The sequence below is a fragment of the Frieseomelitta varia genome, unplaced genomic scaffold (assembly GCF_011392965.1).
Source record: "Frieseomelitta varia isolate USP_RPSP 00005682 unplaced genomic scaffold, Fvar_1.2 scaffold_322, whole genome shotgun sequence".
Taxonomy (NCBI): Eukaryota; Metazoa; Arthropoda; class Insecta; order Hymenoptera; family Apidae; genus Frieseomelitta; species Frieseomelitta varia.
In genome coordinates, this window is record NW_025110060.1 from 135,395 (window position 1) to 160,186 (window position 24,792).

The following is a 24,792-nucleotide window of genomic DNA, read 5'->3' on the forward strand; positions in this document are numbered from 1 at the left end:
TTTTACTCTACAAGATTTAGTCTTCGATACCCTCGCTCTGTTTCACCGCATAATTGTGAACAGATCGCGTAAAAAAAGATTGCAGAAAGATCACAGAAAATGTAACTGTGAATCATGTAAAAAGAGACTTTCAGATGTACACATACATCTTCGTACCAAAGATACTTTTAACCCCGCGTTAAAAATTAAACGAAGGTTGGTACAAAAATTAATATATCCTTTCAATTTCGTTCTCTCTCGAACGCAAGAGAAATCGTATTTGCTTCGAGATTCGATCCTTGAAGTCGCCCGGTCGAAGCAACTTTTAATTTCGTCCCCGTTTCGCGGTTTCGGCTCGGTTCGATAATCCAAATATACGCAGCGCAGCAGGTAAATAAATATACGTGCTCTCGGAACGCGAGAAGTCACGCATATCAAAATATCTATCAGTCAGTAAGAGGTACGATTGCGACTTGAGCAGGAGGGGAGGCTTTCGTGGTACCAGTAGCCGGAGGTAGGGGCAGCATGTAGGACGCAGAGTACGCTTGGGTGGTGTGGCGATGACGGTGGTGGTAGTGGTAGTGGTGGTGGTGGTGGTGGCGGCGGTGGCAGTGGTGGTGGCGTGGAGTCGGGCGAAAGGGAAAATGATCGAGCGAACACTTTTTTTCTCCCCCATTTAAAGGCAGGTTTTTTGACACGGCGGTCGTTCGATCGACTTCCATTTGTCTCCGAGCATTCCGTCGATTAACGTCCTGGAACGTGCAGAGTGCGAATATCTCGCGAAGATGCGCGTCGATCGTTACCACCTGACCTGATCGAGTCGCGTGTACCGTGTATAACAACACTTGGATCCTATCGTATATTCTTCAGTGATTTCCGAGAAACTCTCCCCGTGTCTGAACGTCGCCGAATTGACGCAATCGACGAATCGAGTCGATCGTTCTCCTGATACACGTATTTGACGAACCTTGTGATCCTTGTGATTGATTCTGATAACCAGTGCCCGCTTCGATTGACTTACTCTGGGGGTGTAGGAGGAACCACGGACAAGCCAGGTGAATTGGAAATGAAACATTGGATCGGACGCGTCTAAGAAGTTGCAAGGTGAGTGGAATTCAGGCTCTTTTGTCTTGCCATGGGAAAACCATGAGTCGTCCAGTGAAACGAAACCTGGCAAGGTCGTCTCGTGTTGAAACAGAGGAAAGAAAGATACGTTTCCTAAATTGTTATTCTATTTCTCTTTCTTTCTTGATTTGTTATCGTTGCCCGATGCAATCAGTTCTCAAGATCGACGAACGATAACAAGGAGCGTGGAACGATCGTCCTTAAACTAGTTGTGCAATCGCTGTGTTGGACGTGTTTGATCAGGTCGTTCAGAAATACTCGTCTTGGTGTTCGACGTTAATAACGCGAAGTTAAGATAATTTTCATCGGTCAAGAAGTCGTGGCTCGTGTGGAGGAAGAATGTATTGTTGATATATATCGAGAAGTAGTACTTCTGCGAGCAGTCGTAACAGAGAAATGCACGGATAACCCGTTCGAATCACGGTTGGTTAATAGAAAAAAGTTAGTTCCGTGATCCGGGAACCGGCTAGAGTTGCAGAATATTAACCGAGCGGCCGCGGAATTAACTGACCGTTGCTTGTAACTTGGTAGTCCACTTTCACGCGCGTGAACTTCCAGATGTTCCCGGCGTTTCTTACATAAAACCCGATTGCCCGAGCGGACCGGGCCGAAATAATCTTTTCTCTGTGACGGGGATCGGTGGCCCGTTTCCTCGAGCACGTCACGGAAATTTAAATCGGACAACAACGCTGAAAATTGCCCTCGGGATCAGTGGTGCGTGAGCAACGTGACTCCGAGAAATTTCTTTCCTTACTTCGCCATTTCTCTATCTCTTTTTGAATAATTGCAAATAAATATCTCTTGTACATACATCGAAGTTAAGAGAAACGCACCCTCGGCTGTGAAATATAATAACGGTTCGCGTTTAGTTCGGAGTTAATTTTATTGAAATAAATTGTTCTATTTAAAAATAAACAATCGGTCCTTTTACAAAAATTCTACTTTCCATCGAGGATATAATTCTCTACGGAATATGCTTTACAGTTGCGGGCACAACCTGATACGTGCAGTTGGTACATAACGTATCGTGGAGAATTTACTTTCGACTGGCGCGTAACCGATTCGTGCGCACGAACGATCGTGAAAAGGAACGTTGGAACACTGTTCTCTCGAGAACGTTTTTAGTTAACGGAGATCGCAGTATATTACGAATGAATTAACGAATTTCTTTTCTTCTTTCTTTTCAACATCTTGTCGCATCTGATTGTCGACAAAAATATTAACTTATCAAATCAAATTTAACCCTTCGATTCGATTTACCAGAGCAATTTTGATTGGTATGTATTATTGCATAACGTTGGCACATTTGGAGGTGAAAAATGAATAAGAAGAAGTTGCGCGGTCCTTGATCTTGATCTTGAGAGTCGATCTTGATCATGCTCCTCTCCTTTTCTTCGCGCCAACGGAGGAAAAGGGATCGAGAGTGCTCACGATCATCACGACTAGCCGCGTACTTGAGACGACCTCGTTAGATCTGCCGTTTGTCAAATCCTCCACATCTGAAAACCGGTTTTTTATTCACTTAATTTGGACGAGACAAAACACACGCTTAAAGCAGCAGTGACCTTTGCAATTAGCGAGGCATTTTCCTTTTACTAACTTTTCTAGTTGAATTCTACGATTCTATTTAAATAATTGAGAGTTCAGTTCTATGTAACGATTTAATAACTGTAAAGAATGTTCTTCGCAGGGAATTATGCCGTTTATAATGTAACGAATGGAAGAGTAAGAGAATGAAACGAGGAATGTCACAAAACAGCTTCATTAAGAAAATTATGTTCTTTTCTAGTGGATTAAAGTAATACTGATTCTACTTTTAAATCTTCTAGAATTTCTCTGTTCCTCTAATAACAGGAATAAATATTTAATATATTAACGAATACATGGAGCAATAATCTCTCGAACATCACGATGTCCGAATATTAATAAAAACTACTCTGCGTAAACGAGAATTAGAAATTTGAATCTGTATCTCTCAGAATATCGCGGAATAACGATCGGCGGTATTATTAAATGACAGCGTGTCAGTTGTTATTTTTAATGGAATAAATAGAGAGGCGAAGGCGTTCTGGTACAACGTTGCGAGATAAAAATAATGCTCCGATCGATCTTTTTGATATAGAAACAAAGGGGATAATTGCGTATTCATCCTTGACAATGTAAAAATAATCCAAGCCGAAACAAGACAGAATGATATAATTTGATATCAGCGATGATTTTTCGACTCGATACACGAAAAATCATCGAGGATCTCTTCCAACGCGATCCTTATTGTTAGTGGGTGTTCTCCGACGTTATGGTACAGTTGTTGAGAATTATACGCGCCGGTTAATAGGCCGAGAATTATATACGAGTAAAAGTAGACTTACAATTAAACGTGGAAGGTGGTGCTCGACTTTCACACGCATGTATTGTAAGATCTCAGGTGTATAGGGAGATCCGAAAATATATTGCAGATTTGTGTAACAGCATATAAGGAAATATTATTATAAATAATAGATCAACTCATTAAGGACCAAGCCGTGAAATAACGTTCAAGAATTATGTAAACGTAATATCAGTCCATAAGTAACGTGATTGTTGGTTTTTAAGCATTAAAAAATGATTCTGGTAGTCATAGGAGTCACAAAAATTTAGACTTTACACCGTTTAATTTCGATTATTACTTCAAATTCGATTTAACTTTCCTCAGGGTATAATATATAAAATAAAATTAAGTGCCTTAATATACATACCCTTGTACTATTTTTGTATTATAGTCATTTGTGACCCCATGATACCACTTGAGAAATAAGCTTTATTAATATTAAAATCGATACGAATGCGTTGTTAAAAAAAAAAAATAAAAAAAAACAAGAAGAAAATGTAACTAAAGTATCTCACGTGTTGTTTTGCAGAATGGTGAGGAGATTTTCGTGGTGCACGGCGGTGGCATTAGTGGTGCTGCTTTTCGTCACGACCGAAGGTCTTCGTGAGCGCGGTGCTCAGGTGAGTAAAGAATTTGCCATAAACGAGCCAACTCCGCACAAAGATTACATTTAGATAGAAGTGAAGAAGTTAATTACGTTTAATGAACAATTTCGGTTGTTTTAGCGTTATGACTTCATGCTCGTTAACAGTGCGGTAAATATTGTTACTAGAGCGTATGAAATCTCTAGGTTGCATACATTTTGTTACGTAATAGCACATCGAGATATTATTCAATGATTATAAATATTACACTGTATTAAATAAATGTGAAGGATGCTGATAGGACAATGGAATTGCTTTTTATCACGTGCGTGTATGAATGATTTGGCGATTCCACTTTTAATTAAGAGCTCACTAATTAAATCAATTTATTTTTATTCGGTACTTTTTTTTTAATCGTGATATTCAGTTCGTATTACACACTTGTAGTGAAAGTGACAATTCAAGAAACTTTCAGAATTATCATTTTGAGAATATATTTCAGTGACACAAAATCTTATTCATTTATCTTCACAATTTGGCTAATCAGCTTTCCCTGATTTGTAACACTATGTTATATTCGACAAATACAAATATCTTATTGCAGATTTTATAGAAGTTATTTTCAATCACGTCGTTTCTTTGATTAATAAAATAATCTCTAATTATTTCCATTTTGGAAAACACATGTCATTTTCATTCAAATAAGTGTGCGATGTGTTCATTCATTTCATTTTAGAAAGGTGAGCGATCGTATTTTCTATAATACGTTATCTTTCTAAATTTCTTATTTAAACGTCCCCTCAGAATGTTCATTCGTCATACGAACGTCTTATTACAATTATCTATCCGCGATACTCTTCGGCAACGCGATTTTTTTTCCCTTCAAATCGTCGATTCTATATGGTGTCAAGGATACCATATTGCAGGTATCGTGCCTAGCATGACAGTGTTAATTTATTTTTTTCTCGTTTTCTTTCCCGCGAAGGCTACCGCGCCACTGGAACGGATCAATCCTTATAATTTGAATACGTCGCGTAATCAAACTTGCGTATGGATAATTAACGATCGAGGAAGCGAGTTATTTGTAAGAATGGCCCGTACCGGGGACAGCGATTCGAAAAGGAAATCGCGGACGGTTTTATCGTGCGACGCGTTCCTCCGCTTCCTGTCGTTAGGTCGCATCTCCAGCGTGCCCGTTTCACCGTTTCCCGTTCATCTCCGACGCGCGTGACGTTAACTTAATCGCGTCACGCGATTTAGCAAGGATATCAATCGAATGAAATCTTCGGCATCGCGTGAACCCGGCGCGAAAAAACCCTCGTTGGCAAATCCGGGATCGGATGTTGGCAGTTTTCGCTTACGTACGTACGTATGAGCTGTTATTTCGAGGCTGTTCGAACGTAGAAAATGATCGGGCCGTGATCGGCCGAGAGGAGGCAGAGACGAGAAAATTGTAACTAGAAAAGAAGTTAATTATATTGCTTAGGAGATCGGTATACGACGTTCGTTTCTCGATAGAAAGCGACTGGGATCGATGAATTCACTTTCCATGAAATGAGCTGCCTCTCGTTTCTTTTTTTTTTCTTCTTTCGTCTTTCTCAATTTTTATTTCATTTTCTCTGATAAAAAGATCGAGTTGGTGGCACTTCTTTCTGCGGTGGTTTCTATCGTGATTGCTATCGATAATTTAATTCCGAGAGTCTTGATATTGTTCTGTGATTCGGCAATTATGATTAGAAGTAGTTCATCAGGTTATTTTGAATAGTAGGAGTCGAACATAGTACGATGTTTGAAGTTTATAGTATTAAAAGTTCGGACGTGAAATGTGTGTGAAATACATAAATCTTTTAATATCGTAATAATTTCCTTGCTTAGAATATTTTAGTACAATGTATATAGGAAATGAATATTTTCTTTAAATTTTTGACCTTCTTTTAGGAGTGATAGTTTACTTTAATTATATCGTTGATTTGAAAGGTTAAGACTTTTTTGTTTGTTAATGATCTACAATCTGGAATAAAAGCGTTCGAATATTTTATAATGTACATGGATCTTTTGATATAACAGTGATTTTCTTACCTAAAATATTTTAATATAGTATACATAGAAAATATAGTATACATAAAAATAGTCAATCACCAAAAAGTATTGGAAAATCAACGTATAACGAAATATTAAGTATAACGACGTATAAAAGTAAGTATATAATATATATTTATTAGTAATTTATTACTGTGAAGTATATAATATATATTATATATATAATATAATATATAAGTAAGTATAAAACACAAATACAGTAAAAGTTAAACTTTTGGCCATGTCGCTATACGCTCAATGGAAATTTTATTCGAAATGTGTGTATATTCCAAGCTTATAAATATAACGTAGAAAGTGATTCTGATTTATGAAGCGGTTATAATACTTGAGTAAAATTTACACGTAACTCCAGCGCGTTTTGCTTTCAAATTGTGGCCGACGTTCACGAATAATCGCAACGAGAACGAATATTCTTTTGTAACTTCAAAATCTACGTATCATATAACTAAACCGCGGAATTTTATGCGAGATATAAATTTATAGGAAATTCCGGAATGCAAAATTGCACGAAATATAAAAAATACTACATAAAAGTATGATGCTTTCTACAATATTTGTTACGTACAATAATTTTTTCTCTGTTCATTCAATTATTTACCCAAAAATATTGTTTTATGGTTAAATTGAAAACCAATTTGTTCTAAAGTTATTTCGTAATTTTCTAAACCACATTCCCGAAAATACGAATCTGCAAAATCCGCGGTAATAAGGAGAAGAAGTAAGGAGATCGTCGTTGAATCGATTTATCGATGCTACGCGCTGTGCAATCGTAACGAGCATCATCTCGGACGTTCCTTCGCCGCAAAGGTTATCGAAACGTGTTGGCTAGCTGAAAAAATGACAGCCACGGATCCTTTCATCGTTCAGCAAAGTCACAAGCGTGGTACTTGGCCACGTGTCCGCGATTGGAAAGTTTTAATCTGTGGGAAGTAACGGGGACCCGCTGTAAACGTTGCGCTAGATGCATTTCAGGTGTTCGCTGGGTCACTCGTGGAAGAAAGGGGAAAGGGAAATATAAGTACCTATTACGTTACATTTATTAAAACACTCGACTTTTATTGCACGATTAAGCTTTATTAGAATATCGAATTTTTTTACGTTTTTTTTTTTTCTCTAACGATCGAAAATACCGATTTTTGTCCTTTTACACCCACACGCACGACGGTGGTGCGTGTAAGATTTTTATAATTAGATTTAGTTACATTGGGTTTAATTTAAATAAATCTCTACGTACGAGAAAGCAAATTTCTAGCCAATTTTAGGAAATCTTCGATAACTTTGAACAATTTTCAGAAATCTCAGCATAGTTCAGCGAATTTCATGTAAATTTTAGTAGAACTTTAACTTCAAATTAATTTCAATTGATTCAATTTCATTGAATCATATGCTCGTTCGATCGAAATTTCGAAATTTCAATTCTAATGAAGAAAACTTGCCCTTCCAGTAATTGATAATCAAAGATGTTAAACGTGTATGCAGATATTACAATCGTTCGATTATTCACCCTTTCGTGCTCAAATCAATTCATCACCGCCGTGTTCGAGGATTAAGCGATGAATCTCAATTACCTGGATCATTTCATATATCAAATGTTTGAAACTTCGATCGAACTCTCGTCGCATTAATACCATGAACCATTCCATCGATCAAAGTCCGTTCTAGTTCGAATTGGACATCGATATCTCGTCCTTTCGAAATTACTTCTCTATTCCACCCCATCTCGCAGAATCATTGCTGAAACGTTTCGCTTCGCCCACATAAATACCGAAATCGCCGCTACGTTTTCCTTCCATTACGATATTGGTCGGATCACAGTTGAGTGTAATCCGTAACTGGCGCCACTGGCGGATATCTTATCACTAGATCGCGAACTTCAGAAGCATTTCTAGAAAATTTAGAATCGCAGAAATTGCGCAGTATATACAGACAACGCGAAGAAGAACATACAAAATATTTAAAGTTCGACGTTCTCGATAAGTATTTGCGTGACGCGTCAAAGGATTTTCTACCGAGGTTTTGTTTTTTTTTAAAAATTATATATCAAAATGTACGAATCTGCATAAAAATACACCGTCTGTTTATTATACATCAGCGTGGGAATATTGAAAAGCTGAAAGAGAAGGGAAAAAAAAAAGGAGAAACAAGTCTCTATTTAGATTTCAAATTTTCAGTTTTCAGTTAAGAACTGAAGTCGGCTGCCTAATTACTTTGAGACCAGTTAAATGCCGGATTATCGGTGCACGCAACAGCTCGTGGCATGTTCTTATTAAAATTATACCCAAAAGCAACAATTGCTGCGATCCGACAGTCCACGTGTTGAGCCGAAAATCGTGGAAACACCAGCGGATTGCATTACTTATGCGTTATGTGCACGAACGAGCCCGCGAATGTGATCGCGGTGCTGAAAAGTGACTCGATGGCAGATAGCTGAGAGAATACGGACAGAAATGAACGCGGAGGAGAAGAAAGGAAGAAAAGAGAGCTGCAGGTCCGCGTGGACCACGCCTAGTCGTGCGCCGCCGATCTCTCGTGGCAAATAATACATCGGGTGCTCGTAAATTTTGCGCTTTTCCACTCGCTCCAGATATTTTCGCATGACGAACCATGTGCGAGACAGCTAGGTCTTGGCCTGTTGGATCGCTGAACGAGAGTAGAGAGGGTTCAACCGGACGCGATTATGCGTGTCATTGGACGGTGACATTGTTTCGAGTTGCAGCCGTGATGGAAAAACTCTCCGAGTTTTACGTTTATCTCAGAATTTAATATATCAAGCTCATTTAACTCACTTGTATCTCTCACGTATCTTTCTTTTCTTTTTTCTTTTTGTGGAGAGCGAGGAATATGCAAATGATTTTACATACTAAGATCTACGTGTATTTTAATGATATCCGTTGGATTATAATACTTCCTTAGGCTCGAGAAGAATTTTATGGGAATTTTAATAATAGACAGAGAAGAACAGAAAATGCAGAAAGTATGAAAATATAAATAGAGCATACTAGTGAAATTTAGTCAATTTTCTTCGACAATTAAATTCACGTATTTAATCAATTGAAGAAAAAAAAAGAAAATAGATAGATCGTTTATCCATCATGGTTAATTTGAAGGAATTATTTATTTTCTGGATCTTTGAATAGTTTACGAATTTTCTCGAGAACCATCGAGAATTCCGTTCCATCCACCCGTTGTGCAAAGTGCTCAGGTATCAGCCGTTTGTTAAACTTTATACGTTACAACGAGCGCGCATTTTTCAAGATTATCCGCCTGAAATTTCGATACGGTGTCGGTTAGTACGCTAGCTCGTTAAGTACGCCAAGATCGTGAAAACGCTCGACTTGAAACGATCAGTTCGTCCGGTGTGCTGCACCCTAGATGCGACTAATTAATTCGATGTATGGTATATAATTGATAGTTATTCCCGTTTTTGCGCGACTCGAATATCGACCACTTTTTACACTTTTCCCAACGATGAATATTCATGTGTAGCTTTTACGTTCGAAAAGAGAAATGCAATTACGGCGACGATAACTTTGCATTTTAACGTGAACGTTCGAACGCTTGAAATTTTTATCGCTTCGTTTTTTTCACTCCGAGAATCGCGAAAGTTTAATGTGGCGTTTTGAAGCTTCGTAATCGTTCGTACGGGCAATTGGAGAATAAACCGTGACCGACTTCCATGATGGTAAAAAGCGCTTGCGTCTCTCTAAATGTTTCATTGATAGCGAAATATTGGCCATCGTGCGCCACGGTTAGTTCCACTTGCGTTTGATGATTGACGAAAAAGTTAAATGCCTGTTTGTTCCGCGATGTCACGTTTCGCACGACAAAATAGAACGTTAATTATTTTGCTATACAAATAGTGGCAAAGTATCGAAAAGCGTGCGTTTTTTTATAGAATCTTACTCCTTTGCAAATATGTTCAGAACGTCGAAACGATTTGTCAACATTCTGCTTGTCAACAATTTCGCAACGACAGTATGAAATTTTAGACAATTCTCAAAATATACACAGGCCAATAAATAACAATGATGATCGCATTTCGCAGAGATCATGAACAGTGAATGCTCCATCGCAACGTTAAATGAACTCTGAGGCGCGTGTTCAATTCAATAAAGAGATTAGCGCAAACTCGTTTAGTGTTTCGTAAATGTGTCGAGATTTATAAAAAAAAAAAGTTTACCTTTTGCGTGCGGATATGCAATCTGGAAATATTAATGACTCCTTTATTGGCCGATGAAACTTTTCGGAGAGAAGGTCGGCTGGTCTCGCTGAAAGTTAATGCACATCATCCGCGAATCCCTAATCTAAATTACACATCTATTACAGGCGTTGTTTCCCGTGTTACGGCATTTCGTGCTCCTTGCTCGGTTTTACGCAATCGAATCGCAATGCGAAAAGAAGAAGCGGCAGGATGAGGTCAGCGGATTTCGTTTCGTCAACGAGACAGCTGCTTCAATAATAATGATAATAACAATAACGATACAACAGCGGTCTACCTTACGTTGCTCAGATCGACTTTATCACGAGGTAGTAACGATTTGAGTTGAGAAACACAGGGATTTGCATCTCGCTCGAATGTTTAAATTATGCAGATTTTCCGGGAACGTTTCGATCTTTGTTGCCAAGGGAGCACAACCTTGAATAATGAAAGTTGAACAATTATATGAATAGTGCGCAAGAGTGATGATTCGCGGCAGATCGAGCTCGAGTTGCGCGAAAAGTGATTTATAGTGAAAGCTATATCGTGTCCTGCAGTCTGTCGGAATTCTTCTGTCGTCATATAAGTGCTATCCACTTCAAAGATTATTTGTGAATGAATACTTATGAAACGGCACGAGTGTTTGCACGTTACAAATCGTGCAATGCTTTTTCAACAGAATTAATTTCATTCGATGATTTCTAACGATACGAAAGGAAAATCTAGCGAATGCAATTGTTAAAGCTGCGTTTATATCGAGCGATCAAGTTGTTCGCAGTCGCTCGTGTAAATACAATGTCAACCAATTGAAACGATTTCTAATCGTTCAGTCAGAGAAGTAGCCTATTTGTCCATTTTTGATTGAACCATCTGGTCGGGAAAATCATTAAAATTATTGCAATAAATATATTGAACAGAAAACATTGGTCAAAATCAGTAAATCATATAAATGTTTATGGAATAAATTTTCTAGATAGATTCGGGTCATGTTTATTCTCTAACTCAGCATGTTTTTCCTCTACTCATTTTTCGAACAATTATTTCTTTTAACTAGCACAGCAAATCTCTTTGCGCATTGCGCTAGTCGTTAAATAACAAAATATCAGGTAATAGTGTAAACGACTTGGGCTTTATGCTATGATTGCCCAATGTAAACGCAGCTTAACTGTGAAAAAGGTATTTGCAGTATTGTCATTTGTTTCTTTGCCAATGAACAAGTACAAATTAACTTCCAATCTTTGCCGCGGGCAAATATTTTTCCTTTCTCTGCACGCGCGAACGTTATCCTCCACTATCAGATCGAACAAATTGCATATATTAAAAAGTAACGTTTGTTCACATTTAGCGTCTGATTAGAACGCATCAAGAGCGTAGATAAATACCTTCTGTATAATCGGAACCCATATTTATCGACATGTCGGTATGTCGCGTTGCACAAGAGAAGAGGGTATTACACATAAAGGAGAGATTGTGTAAAGAGAGACGTTTATTAATCTGGAGCAGTTTTTATGATGCCTCGACGACGATATTTCGTAATCACGTCATTAAACGTCTCGCTGGTTGCATATCATTATAAAAGACAGCATCTCGTATATCGATCTGTGAATCTGTTAAGTATAGATCGTCCTGCAGAACAAGGTGCACGGTACAAGGTTGTCGACTCTCTAGTCGCGAGATTTCTAGTGTTATCAGTTTGGTCGGAAGGATATCGATATCCGTGATTGATAATTATTGCTGAATGAGAAAAGAATTTAGAGTGTATCAGGTATATAATAGGTCGAAGACTGTTATTTTCGTTTGATTAATTTTTTGTCACCTTCGGTCCTATATCTCGACCTCTCTCGTTTAACGAGAACTGTTAATTTCATATTACAGGGCAAAGTTTTTTTTTTTATTCGAGGCAGGTTTGTTAATTGGATCGTTTTTTTTTTTTTTTTACAGCGACGTTGAAATTTTTTCGACAGGTTTTTGAGGAATTTTAATCCCTCAAATTTATTTCTTGAAAGAATATGATGATATGTATGACCCTACTCAAAAATCTTAGAACAAGTATACTATATTTGTCTTATAACTGGAAAAATGAAACAATACAAAGAGTCTGTTATAGAATTATAAAATTATAGAATTATAGAATTATAATTAATAGAATATAATTCTAAAGTAGATTTATAGAATTATAATTAATGGAATATGATTCTAAAGTAGAATTATAGAATTATAATTATGAAATGATACAAAGGATCTTAAAATTATAAAGTAAATATGTAATTTAAACGTTTTACTGTGCACAATAAGTATTGAACGTCAAAAATAAAAAATGTTCTGAAACTTTTGAGTGGAAGTATATATTGACCACACATGATTGTCTGAAATGAAGGAGTTAAAAAGAAATAGGAGAAACACACAAGTTTTTTTTTTATTCGAGGCAGGTTTGTTAATTGGATCGTTTTTTTCTTTCAGCAACGTTGAAATTTTTTCGACAGGTTTTTGAGGAATTTTAATCCCTCAAATTTATTTCTTGAAAGAATATGGTGATATGTATGTATACGTATGACCCCTGCTCAAAAATCTTAGAACAAGTATACTATATTTGTCTTATAACTGGAAAAATGAAACAATACAAAGAGTCTGTAGAATTACAAAATTACAGAATTATAGAATTATAATTAATAGAATATAATTCTAAAGTAGATTTATAGAATTATAATTAATAGAATATGATTCTAAAGTAGAATTATAGAATTATAATTATGAAATGATACAAAGGATCTTAAAATTATAAAATAAATATGTAATTTAAACGTTTTACTGTGCACAATAATTATTGAACGTCAAAAATAAAAAATATTCTGAAACTTTTGAGTGGAAGTATATATTGACCACATATATGATTGTCTGAGATGAAGGAGTTAAAAAGAAATCAGGAGAAACACACATATTTTAATAAAATACAATACATATGAAATTTTATTGCGCGCTACATGGCCCAATTGTATCTAACGGCATTCTCGACAATTTCTTGGGAATTCCTCGAGCATGTGACTGAAATCTCAGGAGCATTAATCGTGAAACTTACTGAATAATCTAGCAAAACAATATCAAATTAGATCATGAAGTAAATTAGATCATAATGCGATATCCACGCAGATTTACTTCACTTGCTATACAGATTACTTGCTTGACGAGAAAAGATAGCTGGTGAATTTTTCTTAATATGAATCGTTTCTTTCATTCATATTTATTAGTACTTTATACTTTCAGATATTGATTGCGAATTGTGGATCAATAGATAATTGTAACTTATATACGTGCAGGTTGTTCATAATTCGAATATTGAAATTTCATTATATAATCTTTGCTTTTTATAACGCATTGCTTATAATAACTTAATTAACATACGCAGTTGAGTAACGATTCTACGCGGAAATGCATAATCGCATGAATTAACCGTGAAGCAATCCGAAACGTGTAAAAGGCTGAAGACGTTGGTAAAAACTTATCTCTGTTAATCAAAAGATTATAGATAGCATTTTATAGTATTTTATTGAGTTATCTGTTTGCTAGAAACTTTAATATGTGATAAAGACTGATACAAACTATCCGATTTGAGGCGTATAGAAAGCTAATGTTCAAACGACAGATTTTTATTTTGTAACTCTTATCGTTCCCTTCGATATTGGAAAACAACATTCTATCGTCTGAAAATTTTCTCACCTGAATAACCGTACTTGACTTTTAATTCACAGTCTTAGAAATTTTTCAAAGAAAAATTGCTTTCGTCAACAATTTCAATAACGACGAAATCCATTATGATAGTGTGTCCATTATGAAAGACCGGTTAGTGATGGAAACCAAGAGCAAGTGCTTATTTGTATGTTCCGTCTTTAATCCTGTTGCAGGTGTAGTTACGTTCGATATGTCTCATTGCATTACTAACCTGTTGCATTACGTGCTTTCTGTTGCATCATGAGTAGTTGGCATTAACACGTTAAGGTGAATTATTTTGTGGTTTATGGTTCCAATTCTAAGATTGCAATCGAATTCGTAGATTTTTATAAGAATTTTTATAGAATGAACTTTCGAAAAATGTATAATTTTTCATTCCGATCTTTTCGCAATATATGTTTCACCATATATCATTTGCGAGTCAAATAAAAAAGCGATGTTAACATTGTCGAATATGAAATGTTCTCGAACGCTCATCTCCATCTTTCCGGGTATCACGTGTGTATTTATCCAGGCACGATTGCAATCGAATAGTAAGCTCTCATAAAAATAAATTGCAATCAATTTCACTGGGTATACTTTAGCCTATGATTTGATTTTACAAAGTGATTTGACACGTTTTATACATATTTTAACGCGAATGCTATCACGCAGTTAACTTTCAAATTTCTCTATCCATCATTGGTATTCTCTACAGTATATTTTGGTATATAATTTAATCTCACAAAGTGGTTTGAAACGCCTCTTTTCTACACATTTTTTTATTTTCCAAACACGAAATATTCAACATATGTATCACGCAATTGACTTTCAAGTTTCTCTATGTTTATCATTCGCGAATCAAATTAAAAAGCGATATCGATGTTCCCCTCTTTCTGCTTCTTTTGGAGTTCTTAAAATGTTCAGAGATCTTCGTCTCTCCAGGTATCTAGACGTCGCAATGATCTAGTCGTGCAACGAATCGCGAATGACGTTCATTTGTCAGAGGCATCGCAGCGTGTTTGCCAAACCTTTTCCTTCGTGTGTCTACTATTGGTCGTGTAAAAGCACGTACGAGCGTACCGTGCACATTGGTGGATGCAGCACCTTGCACAAGCGTGTATAAGCGTAATCTAAATCAGGTTTTCCATCGGAGAAAGCGCCTCTTCTGCATCGTTTACTTTGGCTGGCTTCCTGAAATTCGCGCTGTTCTTATTTTTTTCCTTTTCTCGCTGTATATTCGTATTTTTCTTCGTCTGTCGCTATTGCCGAGATAATTATCAGCAAAATGTCGTAGAAACCGCTTGAATCGTCCCGATCCTTTTTTGTTTCCATTTGCTGAGCGTCGATAACTCTTGAAATTAGCTTCTTACGTGCATCGAGCGTTAGATGTAATTTTATTATGGAACATCGAGGAACATTCTTGTTTATACTTCGTGTCATTTATCACGTTTCGAAGATTTTTAATCACTTTCAACTTCGACGAAGAAGTAAATAACATAATACAATCTCGTTCAAAAAGTTTGGAGCAATCTTTACTTTCTTCAAAAAGTCAAAATTTGATCTTCAAACATAATTATTAGATGTGAAGATCAATTTGGTGCCTTTTGCATTAAATGATTGAAAGAAACAATACCTGTATTCTTTCCGATTTTCAATTAAAAATTTACCAATAGTAATTTAAATGTATCTTAGACCAAGAATAACGCGACATAAAAATTGAAAAATTGAAAATTCGAAGAATTTAAACAATTATTAAATGAAAGTTCCTCTCAAATGTAACAATAATCCCGAATAATCCAAAAACATCTTCCTGCATCAGAATAATTCCAACATCGATACATAAATGGCAAGATTATTTAAAAACAAAAGTGCCAAATTAATTTCTACATTGATTAAAATTTCAGTTCGTTATTTCCTTAATCTTCTTTAAATTTCCAAGCCAGATCGTACGTGCACTTCTTTCATGAACCGCTCCAATGCCTAATTATTTGACGACAAATAATGCAAAACGTTGCAAAACGTTACATAACAAGATTATCTGTATTTTAGTATCATTTATTTCCCTCCCCACTGTGGAAGTTATTATTGCTGAAATTGCTCGTATGTCTCGTTATGACGATTCGACCAGAAGAAACGTTTCCATTTCAGAAGAGCTGCAGCAGCAGCACACGGTGTGTGTTTCCGCGTTCCTTTGTAACCTCACATGCAATCGAGAGCAGCGCACAAAGGTAAAATAAAGAAACGACCGGCGGGCGCAATTATTTCGCGTTTCATACGGCCGGGCAGATTTTCGTTTGATTTCCCGGCAATTGACCGATGTAAAAGTGATCCACGTCGATCCCTCCAGCCGCTGTCTCCTCAATTTTCCTCACTTTTCTTTCACCATTGTCAGCGCGCTCTCTTCTTTTTTCCACATTGCACGCACGCTCGTGCGCGATCCCGCAATTTCAGTTTGCAGTTTTAACGCTGATTGCCTGCGTGTCGAGACCACGCGATATTTACCTTTAATTTCAGTTTCATTTTTCTTTCTTTCTTTCTTTCTTTCTTTTTTCGTCAGAAACAAAGCTAATCGTTGGTTCTCATCGCGGATTCGCTCTGTTATTGCACACCACTTCCTCGTGCTAGTTAGTTTCCGGTTTCTCGGTAGGTTCGGCATTCTTTAGGATTGAAATCGGTTCGTTCTTCGTCGAAAGTTGTCGTGTAGATATTTTTTTAAAATCGCGCGAGAGACAGAAGAATCGAGGAAAGAGTTTAATCGTTAGTAGATGTACGTTTTAAAAATCCTTCGTTTTGATTTTCGTCTTATGCTCTACGTTCCATTGACGTAGAACAGCCTTTATGTTTTAAAATTTTCTGTATTGAGATACAGTTATCATGATTATACTGCTGAAATTCAGAACCAATTTGAAAATGTACATAGAAGTTAAATTAGAATATAGAAGTTCGATTAAAGTTTTATTTCAAACATATATTCAATGAAAATTCAGTATAAATATCTCGAATATGTAACTCTGACGAAAACCAAGTTACTTATTCTATAACCCAATCCAATTTTTGTCCACACCCGTCACACATTTGGTTTACAACTTTATCTGCTGTAACATCTGTAATTAGGTTAAGGTTTCATTGGTCCTAGCTTTCAGTCCTTATGTAATTTATTGTATATTATCAGCTTACAGTTTTGAATCGTATCAAGTTTTTGCGAATTCGACGAAAGCGACGAAAGAATAAATTCTATTTTGACGGGTGTGATTTTTTTCGACTTTATCGAAAGCAACGCACATTCTCGGTTCCACAAGTCTTAATAGTTATCGATTTGGGAATGTAATGTCGTGTATATAATTCATAGGATTATGATAATCTAGTAGCCCGATTTAGGTTGGATCAGAAATTAGGCGTAACGTGTGGATCGCGAGTTCTGCATAATTCATACTAACGCCGTGATTTCCATAATTTATAATGACTTGACTAGTTTAGAATTGCAATTTGCAGTGCTCTCGGTGGTCGCAAATAGGAGGACTACTTGTAAATTTTATGCTTTTAGCATTCATGCAGAATGGTCGGGTTATAAATTGAGTCGTTCATTTGCCAAATTGATTAAATTCACGAGACAGAAAGTGGAGAAATTGGTGATATAATATGTGCAACTTTCTTTTCGAATTCCTTTCAAAATTTAAATCCGAAAATAAACAAATAAGTAGCGAATGTATCATTGTGAGCGTAGCTTTAATTTAATGGCGTGGAGTAATTACAATTGGTTTCTATAAAATAAATTATTATATAAAAAAATTTCAATTCTTTAGAAAATTTTTTTTAAATATAAAATGTTCAGTCTCAAGTGCTTTGGCACTAAAAATTTAAAAACGTTCAAAAAATAAAAGTTATTACTTTGGCCTGTACGAACGCGAAATGAGTTTTGAATTGATATTTATAAAATGTTCACATGCATAATGGTAAATAACTTTTACACTAGACATTTATTTATCAAAATTAACAACGCTCGTCTATTTTGCGTGACAGCCGAAAGAAAGTTTAAAAGGTAAAACATAATTTCACAAAGCTGAATTATAATTAACAAGAACTGAATGTATAATATAACTGCACGTTCTAGACGATACAGAACAAATTTTAATTGATAAAGTATTAAAAAATATCATATCTGTTCATTACTTTTATTTTAAAATTTTATAAAATGGATTATCTCGTATCTTTTAAACTCTCTTCTGTTCATTATCATATTTAAAAATTTTAGCTTAAAGAAATCAGTAAAAACAAATTCTTAATGAAATTTTAATATTATTAATGCACATTTGTATCTTTAAAAATATGATTAAAGAAGTAGAATAGTCTCGGTAGATGATTCTTTTATTTTTACGTAAAAGACACTGTATTTTGGATATTTTACATATTTTCTCATATTATGTACATCATGTGCAATTTTGTATTTTAAAAATTTCCTACAAACGCTTAAAAATCCGCAGTTTAGTAACAAATATTATTCGCCGAATGATACAAAGAGCAATAGAGTTTATTAAAATTTTTGGTTTGTAATCGATGCCGAGAGAAATGACGGAAGTTACCTGTCGGAAGTGATAGTTAAGTCGAAAGTGATCATATAATATGACGTGATAATCGATCTCTTCCACGTCCGTTTTCAAGTCGCTTCTCCTCGATAATTCTTACATTTCTATAATATTTAAAATCTCCAAAAACTAAAAAAAAGAAAAAAAACATAAATGCAAATATTACTTTCTCTCTTGATTTCTACAGATGCTATTTTGCGTAAGACGTATAATTCTGAACACGTGCAGTGAACGAGATGTGGGATGACATAATAATAATAATAAATGTCAAGAAGTCTTCGAAAGATGCAGGAAGTGGATTAAGATTTATTTGATAGTTTGCTCAATCATTTTATCAAACACAGCCTCAATTTTAATGAACATAAAATATTTTATGTCCATTTGTATATATGTACGTGTACAATGTATTAGTTTGACGCATACAAAATTATTTTACCATACCAATTTTGGCATCCACTAAATTTTGTTCAGTCGTTAATTGGAATTATAATAAATGAGAAGAAATTTACTATAAATCACGTTAAATTATGTCGAAGAAGTGATTTTCTCATATGAACTTAAATTTGAAAAAAATTTGAGTCTTTAAAAGCCAATAAGGTTTCTACAAACGTAGGTTTAACATCTGAGGGAAGTTGGGGACTTTTTTAGCTCCACCTAAGCAATTTTTTCATTCATAAATAATTTTTAAGAAATTTATAAATTTATAAATGAAGAAATAGTTCTGTCCCAAGATTTTTTCAATTCTGAGATTGGCAATTCTCAGAAATTTGGAATACTGAAATCAAATGAAATAGAAAGTTAAATGACATTGGAAATCTATGACAGCTTAAAGAAATTAAAATTGCAATCAAAATTAGATTATACAAAATTATATTTTATATGCATCAACGTAATATTTTTAATGTACTACTCTCAGTACCGGAAAAAGTAATGGATTTAAATGCTTTTTTAAATCATGCCAATTAACTCGTTGCTCTTGCATCTTGTTAAACTTTAAACTGAAAAAGTACGTTCTTCAACGCGAATCTCGCTTAATGTCTCAATTATACCTGTTGCCGCATCGATCGATCAAATAACAAATGTTTGTTCTATTTCTTTTTTTGCATATCTCGTTTATTAACTCACAACTTCTTTTTTTTTTTGTCATTACTCTTTAACTCTCGAATGGTACTGATGAGTTACAGATAACTGTAGAAATTTATGTTAGATTATTCAAATTTAGAACAGTTGATTTGATTTTGTATATCACGCTGTTCGTCATAAACTAGAATTTCAAAACTAAGTGAGTAATTTAGTTCTGAATTGTTAAAGCCGTAATTTCATGTGTCTATAAATTATCATAATAAGGGCAATTCGTTTGCAACTGATAAAATTAATAGTATAAGTATTATACAGAGAAGAAATTAATTAACCCAAGTATTTGTAAATTTTTCATTTAGTGTCTGATTTCTCACAGTGCCTTTGCAAATTTGATCACCTTACCACGTAACGTAGGAATAATAGGAACGTTGGTGGATTTGCAAATCATAAATCATGCATGGAGATAAATGATGAAGTGCACTGTTGCCTGGGGCTCAATAGAAAGTTGACGCTACTTTAGTTTGAGGCTCGAAATTGTGTTAAAGGTCATTGTATTTTCTAATAGGATAAAATTTAGGTATCAAAATTGAATTGATTCAATTGAAATCTGTAGTTAGTCAGAAAAATCTACATATGTACATCTGCAAGTTTCAAGTTTCAACGTAAAGGAAACTAGGATTATTAAAAATATTAGATTCTTCTTTAAAGGTGAATACATTTTATAATTATAAAATTATTTAAAAGTTGCTTAGAGTTACTTAACTAAAGGTTCTGAAAGGGTAAAGACGTATTTGTTTACAAGAAAACACAATTAAGTTCAACTTTATTTTTTTCAAATTAAGTAAAACACAATTCAGTTGTCGTCTACCGCTATAAATATTTATAAATTATTTTATTTCTATTTTTTGAGTTACTTCGTTTATAATAATATCACATAAGATTACTTTGATATTTATAGAACGAGAAATCGATAAAAACTTTGATATCCAAACTATCGTGCGTGAAAGGACCTTGTGGGTTCTTTTTATTTTTTACTGGATCAAGAACCACGCCCTGGATTTTATAAACTTGTTTTTTCGGGTCACTTGTACATATGTATCTCGTATAACCGATATCGATGAAGATATCGAGATTTACCATATTTTTCTTACGTAATCTTACCATCAAATGTATTACTGGATCAATGCGATTACTAATTTGTTGTTTAATCGCTGCGACGTCCAATTAAAGTTTCTTGTTACTTATTACCGTTCCATTTATTCTTGATTGCCGACTTGATGTCAGATGCAAGAAAAATATTTGAACTTTTTGCAAAGCTTTCAACTGACTAATAATATCCAAGTGAATTAGCATTTTGAAGTGCTGATCTTGAAACCACTGATACGTGAAAACAATCGATCAGTAATAAATCATTTTCGATCAGACCAATCGTATCGTAGCGACATTATTAACACATTGAAATTAAATTTCAAATTAAATTAAATTAAATTCGTAAGTATTCGTAAAAGTTTTATATTACCTATATTCATATTCATAGAACCGATAGAGTTTTTAAACTAACATTTGGAGTAAATTTTTTTCCAAATTGTAACGCAGATTAATATTTGTAACATAGAAATCAAGGTAATAATCTTGGGATCTGGTTAGAAATTGGATGAACAGTCACAAAGCACTCATCTTTGCAAGACTGTCCGCCATCATCTTCCGATGGTTGCAGGTTGTGAGAAACGTTGATTAGGTGAAATCGCGTTCATGTCTCGGAGTCGAGCGACGTAGAAAATCACTAATAATTCCATGAATAATTCACCGTTCTTGCCAGGGCATTCTTTCAGTTGATTAAATCGAGATTGTTGAGTCGGTGATAATCGTCGTCTGGCTTTGGGAGCTTTCAACAGTGTTTCGCAGTCTTGGCCGCTGGATAATCGATCGTCTTGCGGATTCACCGATGTCGGAAGTTTAAACGGTGAAAGTACGTCAAAATTGAGATGCAAACTGAGAGGCTGAAATCTCCTGTCGAAATCCAAGGGCAGTGCGCTCGGATATCGTTCTCCTTGAATTATCTCGTTCAGTGATTGAAAAGCGGTTCGCAGAAATGACACGTGCGCTTTTTCGGGGGCCTGCAATTCTTTGCTACGGAAAAAAATGACACAAGATTTGATGACGGTAATTTTGGATACTTGAAATGCAACATGCGCGCGCAATGTAAGTTACTTTTTGGAAAGAGGATTTAAATGAATGAGACATTTAAAATGAAACAGAAGGAGAAGAGTTTTGGACACTTTTGGATCTTGATTAATTCGTTAGTTGAAGCTGAATCATTTATAAAATTTTGAAACGTAGAAATGAGTCAAAAGGTCTTATGAAAATATATATATATATATATATACAATTACTCTCACTATATGTATGATAAAGCGAATGAAATTTGTTCTATTTATACATAATAACAAGTATTTTGCGTATCTTAATACACAGATTTAGTCTTTAGTTAATAAATATTAGTATTTCTTTAAATATTTAATCTTTGCCCTTCTTTCGTCATTTATTCATAACTTCCCATCGAAACAGATTGAAATGATATGACAATTTGTACTACTTGAGTAGTGATTTCATCTATCTAAATCAACAATAAAATAAAATCGATGTAAGATCTGAAATATCTGCGGGCGTATTTTCAAAGAGAGAAAAAATTGATTCTGGATATCCTGTTCAGTGTCCTTTGCTAACTATTTCAAAGCAGTCCACTTTCGAAAATATAAATCAGTCTCTCATCGCTTTCAACGTAATATGCTTTTTTTCAATAATTTGCACCGCCCGATATTACCGCGCTGCTGTATAGGGGACACGTAACAGGATTGAAATAATTAATAAAGTTTGGGTGGAAATGATTACAGGCCGTGCGGATCACTTTCATTTTGATGGTTCGAAGATTACATTAATGACGACACAGTTAGTTACGAACAAGATTTACACGCTTTAACACCTATAAAAATTGATGTCTGTACATTAGATACTTACGAAGAATTTTGAGGGACGAGAAACATATGGTACCGATTGATCTGAGATTTTAAAAATTTGCAAAATGTACGTGAGGCGTAAGTATACGTAGCATTTTTAAAATAGATGAAGCAAATTTTTATTTGGACTCAATTTCTCTGGTTATGTTCATGAAAACATAAAACTGCATAAATGTTACTGTTGTGTTAAAGGTAGTTTGACTATATAGGGATTAAGACTATAAATAATGCAAATAAGGATTGCAATATAAGGATTAAGACTGTTCAGCCTGATGTAGTAATTAGTTAGCTACAAACAAATATGAACATAATTAATGACACAGTGAGCTAAACAGAAATTAGTTTTGCTATATAAATATTACGATATACTTTTTATACTTTTCATTGTTACACGCATTCTGCGAAATTTCGCATGCACAAGTGAACATTCACGATTAAGCAAGAGACAATCAACGCCTGAAACCGAAAATTTATTCATTTACGCCAATTACACAGAATAAAATTCGAGGTTCATTTTGCAATTCCGTAATTTTTACTTCAGGCTTGGTGCACTGTGCGATACAAAAATGTTAAGAAACTTCTTTCTTAAATGCGGAATTGCAAAGGATGCAACATTTTTCATCCACTTATTCACTTTGCCTTTCGTGCACGTCCATCAACTGCTTTGTGCAACATATTATCGAATCTGTTTTTTTTTGTTTTTAAACAAATCGTATCTAACCTGTTAATCACGTAACGATGTAACTTCATCGCGCAATAATCACACGTCTGAATCGTCGAGCGAATCTTTCACACCGAAGCTGTGGTTATCATTTATTCTTTAAATCATCGTGCAGATCCAATTATATTTGCCATTTCGCGTGCTGGATTGTTACACATTCCGTTGCATGTTCATAATCACCGGGGATGCATAATACATTTGCAATTATCACCAATGGGCGATAATCCGAAGCGAAGATTCCCTTAACCAGCGAGAATCTCGTTTTCTTCCAATTACGCAAATAAACAGGCAATTTGTAATTACACAGGAGAGCTATCCCGTGTTGCAAGAATCTCTTTTGTTGTTACGTTCGACTGGAATCCAGGACTGCTTCTTGCTGATTTTTTTATCTCGCAGTGATGAAAAGGGAAAGAGAAAAAATTAATTGAACGAAACGCGCACGTTGTTGAAAACTACACTTTGATTTCAATATTTTTTAACAGATTATTTTAAGGATCAATCTTTTTGCAATTTAACGATGATTGTAAAAGCGCAAGAAAGAAATGAGTAAGAGAATAGTAGTGTAGAATTATTTAGAATTTTGCCAGTTAATATAAGCAATGATTTTAGCATAAGACAAAGTTTCTAAGTTCCACTTACTGATGAATCAAGTGTTCTTCAAGTGTAATAATTTCTACCGCATATAATTTTTAAATGATAGTTATTGTTACTGATAATCATTGTTTAAAAAATAATCATCTAAACAATAATAACAATTGAAATTATTTTTTAATAGTTTCTAAAATTCTACTTTAAATTGGTAAAGTCATAGGCTAGAAAACAATTGATTAGCATCATCAATGTTTCTCCTATTAATTACATACGTAGATGTACCGCTACCGCTAGGCAGATTTAATTTTTTTTTCCTTTTTTTACGAATATGTATATCGCAATTATGATCTGGGCCGCCACTCTGATTGATTTACGTCAAATAAAAGAAACTGTTGTCTCGACTTCGTTTCGAAATCGAGCGCGGACGTAATTGCGACATAGGACGAAACGATAATGCCCCGTGTTATTATTCATAGCGTTAATTTCCCTACGCGGTTCACGGTTTTTCAATCTCGTGTAATCTCGGCCATCCCTGCTGAAAGTTTCAAAGGATCCCGAGGCTACACCTCGTTTCGCTCGAGGGTGATATACGTCAAGAATCTCCGTTATTAATGACAGATTGCGAGAATATAATTAATGGCTTCCCAGGATTCATAGAATGCTCGAAGTGAATTAATAGTTTACGCTCCACAGGTTGGAGATAAATTGGTTTGATTACACGAGATAAGATTGAAGGTA

At 35.0% G+C, this 24,792-nt stretch overlaps 1 protein-coding gene across 14 annotated transcripts in view; it reads left to right on the forward strand.

Moving 5' to 3' along the window:
* The first annotated feature begins 621 nt into the window (after positions 1-621).
* LOC122530035 (mucin-17-like) overlaps positions 622-24,792 on the forward strand; it is a 58,128-nt gene continuing 33,957 nt past the window's right edge. For 4 of the 14 annotated variants that reach the window (XM_043656648.1, XM_043656650.1, XM_043656649.1 and 1 more), the window contains exons 1-2: positions 622-1,083; positions 4,002-4,092. In XM_043656648.1, coding sequence (XP_043512583.1) covers positions 4,003-4,092 — 90 coding nt within the window. In that variant the 5' untranslated portion in view covers positions 622-1,083; position 4,002. The remainder of the gene's footprint in view (positions 1,084-4,001; positions 4,093-24,792) is intronic. The other 10 variants (XM_043656654.1, XM_043656651.1, XM_043656655.1 and 7 more) reach the window with 7 other exon arrangements.